Source organism: Salvelinus fontinalis, chromosome 10 (assembly GCF_029448725.1).
Source record: "Salvelinus fontinalis isolate EN_2023a chromosome 10, ASM2944872v1, whole genome shotgun sequence".
In the NCBI taxonomy this organism is placed as follows: domain Eukaryota; kingdom Metazoa; phylum Chordata; class Actinopteri; order Salmoniformes; family Salmonidae; genus Salvelinus; species Salvelinus fontinalis.
Genome location: NC_074674.1, coordinates 8715757 through 8729985, shown reverse-complemented (window position 1 = coordinate 8729985; position 14229 = coordinate 8715757). Strand labels below are relative to the sequence as shown.

The window sequence follows — 14229 nt, the reverse complement described above, 5'->3', positions numbered from 1 at the left end:
CAATTCCAGACGCCATGTTTGACGAAAATGAAACACTGCCTTTGAACAGAAGAAACTCATACCAATCGTAAAGCATGGAGGTGGTGGCATTATAGTTTGGGACTGCTTTGCTACCTCAGGGCCTGGCCAACTTCCCATCATTGAGTCAGCCATAAATTCCATATTGATTGATATGAGCAACTTTTTTTCTCCAATGAAATGAAATGAAATTTTATTGGTCACATACACATGGTTAGCAGATGTTAATGCGAGTGTGGCAAAATGCTTGTGCTTATAGTTCTGACAGTGCAGTAATATCTAACAAGTAACTTAACAATTCCCAACAACTACCTAATACACACAAATCTAGTTGGGTGAATGAGAATATGTACACAACCGTTCAAAAGTTTGGGGTCACTTAGAAATGTCATTGTTTTTGAAAGAAAAGCAATTTTTTGGTCCATTAAAATAACATCAAAATGATCAGAAATACAGTGTAGACATTGTTAATGTTGTAAATGACTATTGTAGCTGGAAACGGCTGATTTTTAATGGAATATCTACATAGGCGTACAGAGGCCCATTATTAGAAACCATCACTCCTGTGTTCCAATGGCATGTTGTCTTAGCTAATCCAAGTTTATCATTTTAAAAAGCTAATTGTTCATTAGAAAACCCTTTTGCAATTACATTAGCACAGCTGAAAACTGTTGTTCTGATTAAAGAAGCAATAAAACTGGCCTTCTTCAGACTAGTTGAGTATCTGGAGCATCAGCATTTGTGGGTTCGATTACAGGCTTAAAATGGCCAGAAACAACGGCCTTTATTCTAAAACTCGTCAGTCTATTCTTGCTCTGAGAAATGAAGGCTATTCCATGCGAGAAATTGCCAAGAATCTGAAGATCTCTTACAACACTGTGTACTACTCCCTTCACAGAACAGCGCAAACTGGCTCTAACCAGAATAGAGAGAGGAGTGGGAGGCCCCGGTGCACATCTGAGCAAGAAGACATGTACATTAGAGTGTCTAGTTTGAGAAACAAAGTTCCTCTATCCAGTGTCTGTGTTCTTTTTCCCATCTCAATCTATTATTTTTATTGGCCAGTCTGAGATATGGCTTTTTCTTTGCAACTCTGCCTAGAAGGCCAGCATCCCGGAGTCGCCTCTTCACTGTTGACATTGAGACTGGTGTTTGCGGGTACTATTTAATGAAGCTGCCAGTTGAGGACTTGTGAGGCATCTGTTTCTCAAACTAGACACTAATGTACTTGTTCTCTTGCTCAGTTGTGCACCGGGGCCTCCCACTCCTCTTTCTATTCTGGTTATAGTCCGTTTGCACATTCAGGGCTCAAAGCACCCAGTTTATAATATAATATAGAATTCAAACAATAGAATACAGCTCTATTATAAAGCTGTCGTCTGCATGTGCTGCCACTTACACTGGTTCCATAAGCTTGGCTTGCTTGCTCTGTAATCTGAAAAACACGGGGAGCACGTTTACTTTTTGCAGAAACAGACTGGCACTGAGATAATAATAAAAATGTTGAAGGCTAAGACTTGCTTGGGGTACCAGTCTGTTTGTGCCATCATGTAAATTCTTGTTATACCAATGATGGAAAGGAATTTGACATGATGCCACTCCTTGTCATGTTTGGGATGAAAAGGAGTGGCATGATGGCACAAACAGATCTGGGACCAGACTATGGTTGGTTGATGAAGTAATGAAAAGTTATTAATAGTATAAAGAGTATAGTACGGTGCAGGTTCAACAGGTGTGTACAGTCAGGATCCACACGTACTCACTCACCTGTGATTCAGCACAGCCTGGTGATGCACCTGGCGCCATGTTAACACTTCATAATTCTTACTGGGACCCTCACTGACAGATAGACAGCAGAGAAAGAAGAGAGAGAGAGTGGTTCAGTTAGTAGAGCATGGCGTTTGCAACACCAGGGTTGTGGATTTCTCACATTCGTCTCTGCAAATCCTCTCAAGCTCTGTCAGGTTGGATGGAGAGCATTGCTGCACAGCTATTTTCAGATCTCTCAAGAGATGTCCAATTGGGTTCAAGTCCGGGCTCTGGCTGGGCCATTCAAGCACATTGAAACTTGTCCCAAAGCCACTCCTGCTTTGTCTTGGCTGTGTGCTTAGGGTCGTTGCCCTGTTGGAAGGTGAACCTTCAACCCAGTCTGAGGTCCTGAGCACTCTGGATCAGGTTTCCATTAAGGATCTCTCTGTACTTTGCTCTGTTCATCTTTGCCTCAATTCTGACTAGTCTCCCTGTCCATCGTGCTGAAAAACATCTCCCACAGCATGATGCTGCCACCACCATGCTTCACCGTAGGGATGGTGCCAGGTTTCCTCCAGACGTGATGGTTGGCATTCAGGCCAAAGAGTTCAATCTTGGTTTCATCAGACCAGAGTATCATGTTTCTCATTTCTCATGGTCTGAGAGTCTTTGGGTGCATTTGGGCAAACTCCAAGCGGGCTGTCATGTGCCTTTTACTGAGGAGTGGCTTCTGCCTGGCCACTCTTCCATAAAGGCCTGATTGGTGGAGTGCTGTAGAGATGGTTGTCCATCTGGAAGGTTCTCCCATCTCCACAGAGGAACTCTAGAGCTCTGTCAGAGTTTCCATCAGGTTCTTGGTCATCTCCCTGACCAAGACCTTTCTTCCCGATTGCTCAGTTTGGCCAGGTGGCCAGCTCTAGGAAGAGTCTTGGTGGTTCCAAACTTCTTCCATATAAAAATGATGGAGGCCACTGTGTTCTTCGGGACCTTCAACGCTGCAGATTTTTTTTGGTACCCTTCCCAGATCTGTGCCTCGACACAATCTGGTCTTGGAGCTCTACGGACAAATTTTGGAACAGGTGGACACCAATCAAGTTGTATAAACATCAAGGATGATCAATGAAAACTAGATGCATCTGAGCTCAATTTCGTGTCTCACAGCAAAGGGTCTGAATACTTATGTAAATAAGGTATTTATGTTTTTATTAGTTAATACATTTGCAAAAAATTCTAAAAAACCTGTTTTCACTTTGTCTTCATTGGGTATTGTGTGTAGCTAGCTGAGGATTTTTAGAATAAGAATAATTTAGAATAATAGAATAATTTTAGAATAAGGCTGTAACGTAACGAAATGTAAACAAAGTCATGGGGTCTGACTACTTTCCGAAGGCACTGAAGGTCAGTAATCCTGGTATTATCTACTGGGTTTACAGTGACTGAAGGTCAGTAATCCTGGTATTATCTACTGGGGTTACAGTGACTGAAGGTCAGTAATCCTGGTATTATCTACTGGGGTTACAGTGACTGAAGGTCAGTAATCTTGGTATTATCTACTGGGTTTACAGTGACTGAAGGTCAGTAATCCTGGTATTATCTACTGGGTTTACAGTGACTGAAGGTCAGTAATCCTGGTATTATCTACTGGGTTGACAGTGACTGAAGGTCAGTAATCCTGGTATTATCTACTGGGTTTACAGTGACTGAAGGTCAGTAATCCTGGTATTATCTACTGGGTTTACTGTGACTGAAGGTCAGTAATCCTGGTATTATCTACTGGGTTTACTGTGACTGAAGGTCAGTAATCCTGGTATTATCTACTGGGTTTACAGTGACTGAAGGTCAGTAATCCTGGTATTATCTACTGGGTTTACAGTGACTGAAGGTCAGTAATCCTGGTATTATCTACTGGGTTTACAGTGACTGAAGGTCAGTAATCCTGGTATTATCTACTGGGTTTACAGTGACTGAAGGTCAGTAATCCTGGTATTATCTACTGGGTTTACAGTGACAGAAGGTCAGTAATCCTGGTATTATCTACTGGGTTTACAGTGACTGAAGGTCAGTAATCCTGGTATTATCTACTGGGTTTACAGTGACTGAAGGTCAGTAATCCTGGTATTATCTACTGGGTTTACAGTGACTGAAGGTCAGTAATCCTGGTATTATCTACTGGGTTTACAGTGACTGAAGGTCAGTAATCCTGGTATTATCTACTGGGTTTACAGTGACTGAAGGTCAGTAATCCTGGTATTATCTACTGGGGTTACAGTGACTGAAGTTCAGTAATCCTGGTATTATCTACTGGGTTTACAGTGACTGAAGGTCAGTAATCCTGGTATTATCTACCGGGTTTAAAGTGACTGAAGGTCAGTAATCCTGGTATTATCTACTGGGTTTACAGTGACTGAAGGTCAGTAATCCTGGTATTATCTACTGGGTTTAAAGTGACTGAAGGTCAGTAATCCTGGTATTATCTACTGGGTTTACAGTGACTGAAGGTCAGTAATCCTGGTATTATCTACTGGGTTTAAAGTGACTGAAGGTCAGTAATCCTGGTATTATCTACTGGGTTTACAGTGACTGAAGGTCAGTAATCCTGGTATTATCTACTGGGGTTACAGTGACTGAAGGTCAGTAATCCTGGTATTATCTACTGGGTTTACAGTGACTGAAGGTCAGTAATCCTGGTATTATCTACTGGGTATACAGTGACTGAAGGTCAGTAATCCTGGTATTATCTACTGGGTTACAGTGACTGAAGGTCAGTAATCCTGGTATTATCGTCTGGGGTTACAGTGACTGAACGTCAGTAATCTTGGTATTATCTACTGGGGTTACAGTGACTGAACGTCAGTAATCTTGGTATTATCTACTGGGGTTACAGTGACTGAACGTCAGTAATCTTGGTATTATCTACTGGGGTTACAGTGACTGAACGTCAGTAATCTTGGTATTATCTACTGGGGTTACAGTGCCCTCTGTAATTATTGGGACTGAAGGTCAGTAATCCTGGTATTATCTACTGGGGTTACAGTGACTGAACGTCAGTAATCTTGGTATTATCTACTGGGTTTACAGTGACTGAACGTCAGTAATCTTGGTATTATCTACTGGGTTTACAGTGCCGTCTGTAATTATTGGGACTGAAGGTCAGTAATCCTGGTATTATCTACTGGGTTTACAGTGACTGAACGTCTGTAATCTTGGTATTATCTACTGGGTTTACAGTGCCGTCTGTAATTATTGGGACTGAAGGTCAGTAATCCTGGTATTATCTACTGGGTTTACAGTGACTGAAGGTCAGTAATCCTGGTATTATCTACTGGGTTTACAGTGACTGAAGGTCAGTAATCCTGGTATTATCTACTGGGTTTACTGTGACTGAAGGTCAGTAATTCTGGTATTATCTACTGGGTTTACAGTGACTGAAGGTCAGTAATCCTGGTGTTATCTACTGGGTTTACAGTGACTGAAGGTCAGTAATCCTGGTGTTATCTACTGGGTTTACAGTGCCCTCTGTAATTATTGGGACTGAAGGTCAGTAATCCTGGTATTATCTACTGGGTTTACAGTGACTGAAGGTCAGTAATCCTGGTATTATCTACTGGGTTTACAGTGACTGAAGGTCAGTAATCCTGGTATTATCTACTGGGTTTACAGTGCCCTCTGTAATTATTGGGACTGAAGGTCAGTAATCCTGGTATTATCTACTGGGTTTACAGTGACTGAAGGTCAGTAATCCTGGTGTTATCTACTGGGTTTACAGTGCCCTCTGTAATTATTGGGACTGAAGGTCAGTAATCCTGGTATTATCTACTGGGTTTACAGTGACTGAAGGTCAGTAATCCTGGTATTATCTACTGGGTTTACAGTGACTGAAGGTCAGTAATCCTGGTATTATCTACTGGGTTTACAGTGACTGAAGGTCAGTAATCCTGGTATTATCTACTGGGTTTACAGTGCCCTCTGTAATTATTGGGACTGAAGGTCAGTAATCCTGGTATTATCTACTGGGTTTACAGTGACTGAAGGTCAGTAATCCTGGTATTATCTACTGGGTTTACTGTGCCCTCTGTAATTATTGGGACTGAAGGTCAGTAATCCTGGTATTATCTACTGGGTTTACAGTGACTGAAGGTCAGTCATCCTGGTATTATCTACTGGGTTTACAGTGCCTTCTGTAATTATTGGGACTGAAGGTCAGTAATCCTGGTATTATCTACTGTGTTTACAGTGACTGAAGGTCAGTAATCCCTGTATTATCTACTGGGTTTACAGTGCCCTCTGTAATTATTGGGACTGAAGGTCAGTAATCCTGGTATTATCTACTGGGTTTACAGTGCCCTCTGTAATTATTGGGACTGAAGGTCACTAATCCTGGTGTTATCTACTGGGTTTACAGTGCCCTCTGTAATTATTGGGACTGAAGGTCAGTAATCCTGGTATTATCTACTGGGTTTAAAGTGACTGAAGGTCAGTAATCCTGGTATTATCTACTGGGTTTACAGTGACTGAACGTCAGTAATCCTGGTATTATCTACTGGGGTTACAGTGCCCTCTGTAATTATTGGGACTGAAGGTCAGTAATCCTGGTATTATCTACTGGGTTTACAGTGCCCTCTGTAATTATTGGGACTGAAGGTCAGTAATCCTGGTATTATCTACTGGGTTTACAGTGACTGAAGGTCAGTAATCCTGGTATTATCTACTGTGTTTACAGTGACTGAAGGTCAGTAATCCTGGTATTATCTACTGGGTTTACAGTGACTGAAGGTCAGTAATCCTGGTATTATCTACTGGGTTTACAGTGACTGAAGGTCAGTAATCCTGGTATTATCTACTGGGTTTACAGTGACTGAAGGTCAGTAATCCTGGTATTATCTACTGGGTTTACAGTGACTGAAGGTCAGTAATCCTGGTATTATCTACTGGGTTTACAGTGACTGAAGGTCAGTAATCCTGGTATTATCTACTGTGTTTACAGTGACTGAAGGTCAGTAATCCTGGTATTATCTACTGGGGTTACAGTGCCCTCTGTAATTATTGGGACTGAAGGTCAGTAATCCTGGTATTATCTACTGGGGTTACAGTGCCCTCTGTAATTATTGGGACTGAAGGTCAGTAATCCTGGTATTATCTACTGGGTTTACAGTGCCGTCTGTAATTATTGGGACTGAAGGTCAGTAATCCTGGTATTATCTACTGGGTTTACAGTGACTGAAGGTCAGTAATCCTGGTATTATCTACTGGGTTTACAGTGCCGTCTGTAATTATTGGGACTGAAGGTCAGTAATCCTGGTATTATCTACTGGGTTTACAGTGACTGAAGGTCAGTAATCCTGGTATTATCTACTGGGTTTACAGTGACTGAAGGTCAGTAATCCTGGTATTATCTACTGGGTTTACAGTGACTGAAGGTCAGTAATCCTGGTATTATCTACTGGGTTTACAGTGACTGAAGGTCAGTAATCCTGGTATTATCTACTGGGTTTACAGTGACTGAAGGTCAGTAATCCTGGTATTATCTACTGGGTTTACAGTGACTGAAGGTCAGTAATCCTGGTATTATCTACTGGGGTTACAGTGACTGAAGGTCAGTAATCCTGGTATTATCTACTGGGTTTACAGTGACTGAAGGTCAGTAATCCTGGTATTATCTACTGGGTTTACAGTGACTGAAGGTCAGTAATCCTGGTATTATCTACTGGGTTTACAGTGACTGAAGGTCAGTAATCCTGGTATTATCTACTGGGTTTACAGTGACTGAAGGTCAGTAATCCTGGTGTTATCTACTGGGTTTACAGTGACTGAAGGTCAGTAATCCTGGTGTTATCTACTGGGTTTACAGTGACTGAAGGTCAGTAATCCTGGTATTATCTACTGGGTTTACAGTGACTGAAGGTCAGTAATCCTGGTATTATCTACTGGGTTTACAGTGACTGAAGGTCAGTAATCCTGGTGTTATCTACTGGGTTTACAGTGACTGAAGGTCAGTAATCCTGGTATTATCTACTGGGTTTAAAGTGACTGAAGGTCAGTAATCCTGGTATTATCTACTGGGGTTACAGTGACTGAAGGTCAGTAATCCTGGTATTATCTACTGTGTTTACAGTGACTGAAGGTCAGTAATCCTGGTATTATCTACTGGGGTTACAGTGACTGAAGGTCAGTAATCCTGGTATTATCTACTGGGGTTACAGTGACTGAAGGTCAGTAATCCTGGTATTATCTACTGTATTTACAGTGACTGAAGGTCAGTAATCCTGGTATTATCTACTGGGGTTACAGTGACTGAAGGTCAGTAATCCTGGTATTATCTACTGTATTTACAGTGACTGAAGGTCAGTAATCCTGGTATTATCTACTGGGGTTACAGTGACTGAAGGTCAGTAATCCTGGTATTATCTACTGGGTTTACAGTGACTGAAGGTCAGTAATCCTGGTATTATCTACTGGGTTTACAGTGACTGAAGGTCAGTAATCCTGGTATTATCTACTGTATTTACAGTGACTGAAGGTCAGTAATCCTGGTATTATCTACTGTATTTACAGTGACTGAAGGTCAGTAATCCTGGTATTATCTACTGGGTTTACAGTGACTGAAGGTCAGTAATCCTGGTATTATCTACTGGGTTTACAGTGACTGAAGGTCAGTAATCCTGGTATTATCTACTGGGTTTACAGTGACTGAAGGTCAGTAATCCTGGTATTATCTACTGGGTTTACAGTGACTGAAGGTCAGTAATCCTGGTATTATCTACTGGGTTTACAGTGACTGAAGGTCAGTAATCCTGGTGTTATCTACTGGGTTTACAGTGACTGAAGGTCAGTAATCCTGGTATTATCTACTGGGTTTAAAGTGACTGAAGGTCAGTAATCCTGGTATTATCTACTGGGGTTACAGTGACTGAAGGTCAGTAATCCTGGTATTATCTACTGTGTTTACAGTGACTGAAGGTCAGTAATCCTGGTATTATCTACTGGGTTTACAGTGACTGAAGGTCAGTAATCCTGGTATTATCTACTGGGTTTAAAGTGACTGAAGGTCAGTAATCCTGGTATTATCTACTGGGGTTACAGTGACTGAAGGTCAGTAATCCTGGTATTATCTACTGTGTTTACAGTGACTGAAGGTCAGTAATCCTGGTATTATCTACTGTGTTTACAGTGACTGAAGGTCAGTAATCCTGGTATTATCTACTGGGGTTACAGTGACTGAAGGTCAGTAATCCTGGTATTATCTACTGGGGTTACAGTGACTGAAGGTCAGTAATCCTGGTATTATCTACTGTATTTACAGTGACTGAAGGTCAGTAATCCTGGTATTATCTACTGGGGTTACAGTGACTGAAGGTCAGTAATCCTGGTATTATCTACTGTATTTACAGTGACTGAAGGTCAGTAATCCTGGTATTATCTACTGGGGTTACAGTGACTGAAGGTCAGTAATCCTGGTATTATCTACTGGGTTTACAGTGACTGAAGGTCAGTAATCCTGGTATTATCTACTGGGTTTACAGTGACTGAAGGTCAGTAATCCTGGTATTATCTACTGTATTTACAGTGACTGAAGGTCAGTAATCCTGGTATTATCTACTGTATTTACAGTGACTGAAGGTCAGTAATCCTGGTATTATCTACTGGGTTTACAGTGACTGAAGGTCAGTAATCCTGGTATTATCTACTGGGTTTACAGTGACTGAAGGTCAGTAATCCTGGTATTATCTACTGGGTTTACAGTGACTGAAGGTCAGTAATCCTGGTATTATCTACTGGGTTTACAGTGACTGAAGGTCAGTAATCCTGGTATTATCTACTGTGTTTACAGTGACCTCTGTAATTATTGGGACTGAAGATCAGTAATCCTGGTATTATCTACTGGGTTTACAGTGACTGAAGGTCAGTAATCCTGGTGTTATCTACTGGGTTTACAGTGACTGAAGGTCAGTAATCCTGGTATTATCTACTGGGTTTACAGTGACTGAAGGTCAGTAATCCTGGTATTATCTACTGGGTTTACAGTGACTGAAGGTCAGTAATCCTGGTATTATCTACTGGGTTTACAGTGACTGAAGGTCAGTAATCCTGGTATTATCTACTGGGTTTACAGTGACTGAAGGTCAGTAATCCTGGTATTATCTACTGTGTTTACAGTGACTGAAGGTCAGTAATCCTGGTATTATCTACTGTGTTTACAGTGACTGAAGGTCAGTAATCCTGGTATTATCTACTGTGTTTACAGTGACTGAAGGTCAGTAATCCTGGTATTATCTACTGTGTTTACAGTGACTGAAGGTCAGTAATCCTGGTATTATCTACTGTGTTTACAGTGACTGAAGGTCAGTAATCCTGGTATTATCTACTGTGTTTACAGTGCCCTCTGTAATTATTGGGACAGTGCAGCATGTTTTCTTCATCTGGCTCTATACTTCAAGACTCTGGATTTGAAATCAAACAATGACTATGAGGTTAAAGGGGAATGGAAACACTTTAGGAAGTAAATCTAAAACAAAGAGATATATTCAATCCACTAATACTAAATATGTGCATTTAACATAAAAACGTCTTTATATTTAGTATTTTGATCGTCAACAACGTTTATTTGAGCTATGGTCAGCGCCATTTTAAATTGCCATAGTAATGACGTCACTGGTCTATCCAGGTCTGTTCCCAAACAATTTGAACTTCTACTTTTAAAAATCCACCTCTCTAAAAACAAGTCTCTCACCGTTGCCGCCTGCTATAGACCACCCTCTGCCCCCAGCTGTGCTCTGGACACCATATGTGAACTGATTGCCCCCCATCTATCTTCAGAGCTCGTGCTGCTAGGCGACCTAAATTGGAACATGCTTAACACCCCAGCCATCCTACAATCTAAGCTTGATGCCCTCAATCTCACACAAATTATCAATGAACCTACCAGGTACCACCCCAATTCCGTAAACACTGGTACCCTCATAGATATCATCCTAACCAACTTGCCCTCCAAATACACCTCTGCTGTTTTCAACCAAGATCTCAGCGATCACTGCCTCATTGCCTGCATCCGTAATGGGTCAGCGGTCAAACGACCTCCACTCATCACTGTCAAACGCTCCCTGAAACACTTCAGCGAGCAGGCCTTTCTAATCGACCTGGCCAAGGTATCTTGGAAGGATATTGATCTCATCCCGTCAGTAGAGGATGCCTGGATATTTTTTTTAAATGCCTTCCTCACCATCTTGAATAAGCATGCCCCATTCAAGAAATTTAGAACCAGGAACAGATATAGCCCTTGGTTCTCTCCTGACCTGACTGCCCTTAACCAACAGAAAAACATCCTATGGCGTTCTGCATTAGCATCGAACTGCCCCCGTGATATGCAACTTTTCAGGGAAGCTAGAAACCAATATACACAGGCAGTTAGAAAAGCCAAGGCTAGCTTTTTCAAGCAGAAATTTGCTTCCTGCAACACAAATTCAAAAAAGTTCTGGGACACTGTAAAGTCCATGGAGAATAAGAACACCTCCTCCCAGCTGCCCACTGCATTGAAGATAGGAAACACTGTCACCACCAATAAATCCACAATCATTGAGAATTTCAATAAGCATTTTTCTACGGCTGGCCATGCTTTCCACCTGGCTACCCCTACCCCGGTCAACAGCACTGCCCTCCCCTCTGCTACTCGCCCACGCCTTCCCCATTTCTCTTTATCCCAAATACAGTCAGCTGATGTTCTGAAAGAGCTGCAAAATCTGGACCCTTACAAATCAGCCGGGCTAGATAATCTGGACCCTTTCTTTCTAAAACTATCTGCTGAAATTGTTGCCACCCCTATTACTAGCCTTTTCAACCTCTCTTCGTATCGTCTGAGATTCCCAAAGATTGGAAAGCAGCTGTGGTTATCCCCCTCTTCAAAGGGGGGGACACTCTTGACCCTAACAGCTACAGACCTATATCTATCCTACCTTGCCATTCTAAGGTCTTCGAAAGCCAAGTCAACAAACAGATTACCGACCATTTCGAATCCCACCATACCTTCTCCGCTATGCAATCTGGTTTCAGAGCTGGTCATGGGTGCACCTCAGCCACGCTCAAGGTCATAAACGATATCTTAACCGCCATCGATAGGAAACAGTACTGTGCAGCCGTATTCATTGACCTGGCCAAGGCTTTTGACTCTGTCAATCACCACATCCTCATCGGCAGACTCGACAGCCTTGGTTTCTCTAATGATTGCCTCGCCTGGTTCACCAACTACTTCTCTGATCGAGTTCAGTGTGTCAAATCGGAGGGTCTGTTGTCCGGGCCCCTGGCAGTCTCTATGGGGGTGCCACAGGGTTCAATTCTTGGACCGACTCTCTTCTCTGAATACATCAATGATGTCGCTCTTGCTGCTGGTGATTCTCTGATCCACCTCTACGCAGACGACACTATTCTGTATACTTCTGGCCCTTCTTTTGACACTGTGTTAACAACCCTCCAGGCGAGCTTCAATGCCGTACAGCTCTCCTTCCGTGGCCTCCAATTGCTCTTAAATACAAGTAAAACTAAATGCATGCTCTTCAACCGATCGCTGCCTGCACCTGCCCGCCTGTCCAACATCACTACTCTGGACGGCTCTGACTTAGAATATGTGGACAACTACAAATACCTAGGTGTCTGGTTAGACTGTAAACTCTCCTTCCAGACTCACATCAAACATCTCCAATCCAAAGTTAAATCTAGAATTGGCTTCCTATTCCGCAACAAAGCATCCTTCACTCATGCTGCCAAACATACCCTTGTAAAACTGACCATCCTACCAATCCTCGACTTCGGTGCTGTCATTTACAAAATAGCCTCCAAAACCCTACTCAATAAATTGGATGCAGTCTATCACAGTGCCATCCGTTTTGTCACCAAAGCCCCATATACTACCCACCACTGCGACCTGTACACTCTCGTTGGCTGGCCCTCGCTTCATACTCATCGCCTAACCCACTGGCTCAAGGTCATCTACAAGACCCTGCTAGGTAAAGTCCCCCCTTATCTCAGCTCGCTGGTCACCATAGCAGCACCTACCTGTAGCACGCGCTCCAGCAGGTATATCTCTCTGGTCACCCCCAAAACCAATTCTTCCTTTGGCCGCCTCTCCTTCCAGTTCTCTGCTGCCAATGACTGGAACGAACTACAAACATCTCTGAAACTGGAAACACTTATCTCCCTCACTAGCTTTAAGCACCAGCTGTCAGAGCAGCTCATAGATTACTGCACCTGTACATAGCCCATCTATAATTTAGCCCAAACAACTACCTCTTTACCTACTGTATATTTATTTATTTTGCTCCTTTGCACCCCATTATTTCTATCTCTACTTTACACTTTCTTCCACTGCAAACCAACCATTCCAGTGTTTTTTCACTTGCTATATTGTATTTACTTCGCCACCATGGCCTTTTTTATATTTTTATTTATTTATATATATATTTTATATATTTTGTTTGCCTTCACCTCCCTTATCTCACCTCACTTGCTCACATTGTATATAGACTTATTTTTCACTGTATTATTGACTGTATGTTTGTTTTACTCCATGTGTAACTATGTGTTGTTGTATGTGTCGAACTGCTTTGCTTTATCTTGGCCAGGTCGCAATTGTAAATGAGAACGTGTTCTCAATTTGCCTACCTGGTTAAATAAAGGTGAAAAAAAAAAAAAAAAAAAACTGGTAGGAATCAGCAAATTGTCTGTGGTATTGAGTTTTCGCACGGAGGGTGAATCGAAGAGGTTAGGTTAGGTGTGGACAACAAGTAGTAATTTAAACATGAATTGTATAGAGCCAGGCTTTATGAATTATCTCCCCAAAAATCCTTCTGTAAACTACCATCGGCTGCCCAAGGACCCACAACTTTTGAAGAAGTGGCTCCATGTCCTGAAGAGGAAAAAGGTGCCAGCTCGAGCTAGCAGGATCTGCAGACAGCACCTGGCTGAGGGAGACTTCGGATGAAGGACACTTTCGATCGGGCAACCGGTAGTTTCCGATTGGAAACGAGTCATTAGCCTACATTGAAACCCTCTGCTTGCGCCTACATTTGACATTGAGGGTTATGGTGTAGGGGTTACTGACCGACCATCATCAACATCGCTGACTTTGGAGTCAAGCAAAAGTGACTGAATGGAGGAGGCGATGCGAGTCAATGCAATGGAGCCTGAGGTAACGCTAACCAGTCATGACTGTTGTTGACTAGGCTAGCGTTAGACACTGGACAACTTTGTTGCTACTCTAGCTGAAGGTAACTAGCTAATTGCATCTGAAGTGTTTTGTGTAACACCCCCAGCAATTAACGTTGCTAAATGCAACTAAAATGGAGACACAGATGGAGCAGACGGAGAGTGAGATCAGTGAAGACCAGAACTCACTGTATGAACCTGAGAGCTCAGAATCACAATCATCACAGTACGAGATATACTATTGATCACTTTGGGGGAGCGGGATGGTGT

General features: G+C 42.3%; 1 protein-coding gene across 2 annotated transcripts in view; it reads right to left on the bottom strand.

Annotated features, from left to right (window-relative positions):
• LOC129863577 (globoside alpha-1,3-N-acetylgalactosaminyltransferase 1-like) overlaps positions 1 to 14229 on the bottom strand; it is a 47008-nt gene that overhangs the window by 15514 nt on the left and 17265 nt on the right. For both annotated transcript variants that reach the window (XM_055935647.1, XM_055935645.1), the window contains exons 4-5: positions 1786 to 1857; positions 1418 to 1453 (exon numbers count right to left, since the gene is read on the bottom strand). In XM_055935647.1, coding sequence (XP_055791622.1) covers positions 1418 to 1453; positions 1786 to 1857 — 108 coding nt within the window. The remainder of the gene's footprint in view (positions 1 to 1417; positions 1454 to 1785; positions 1858 to 14229) is intronic.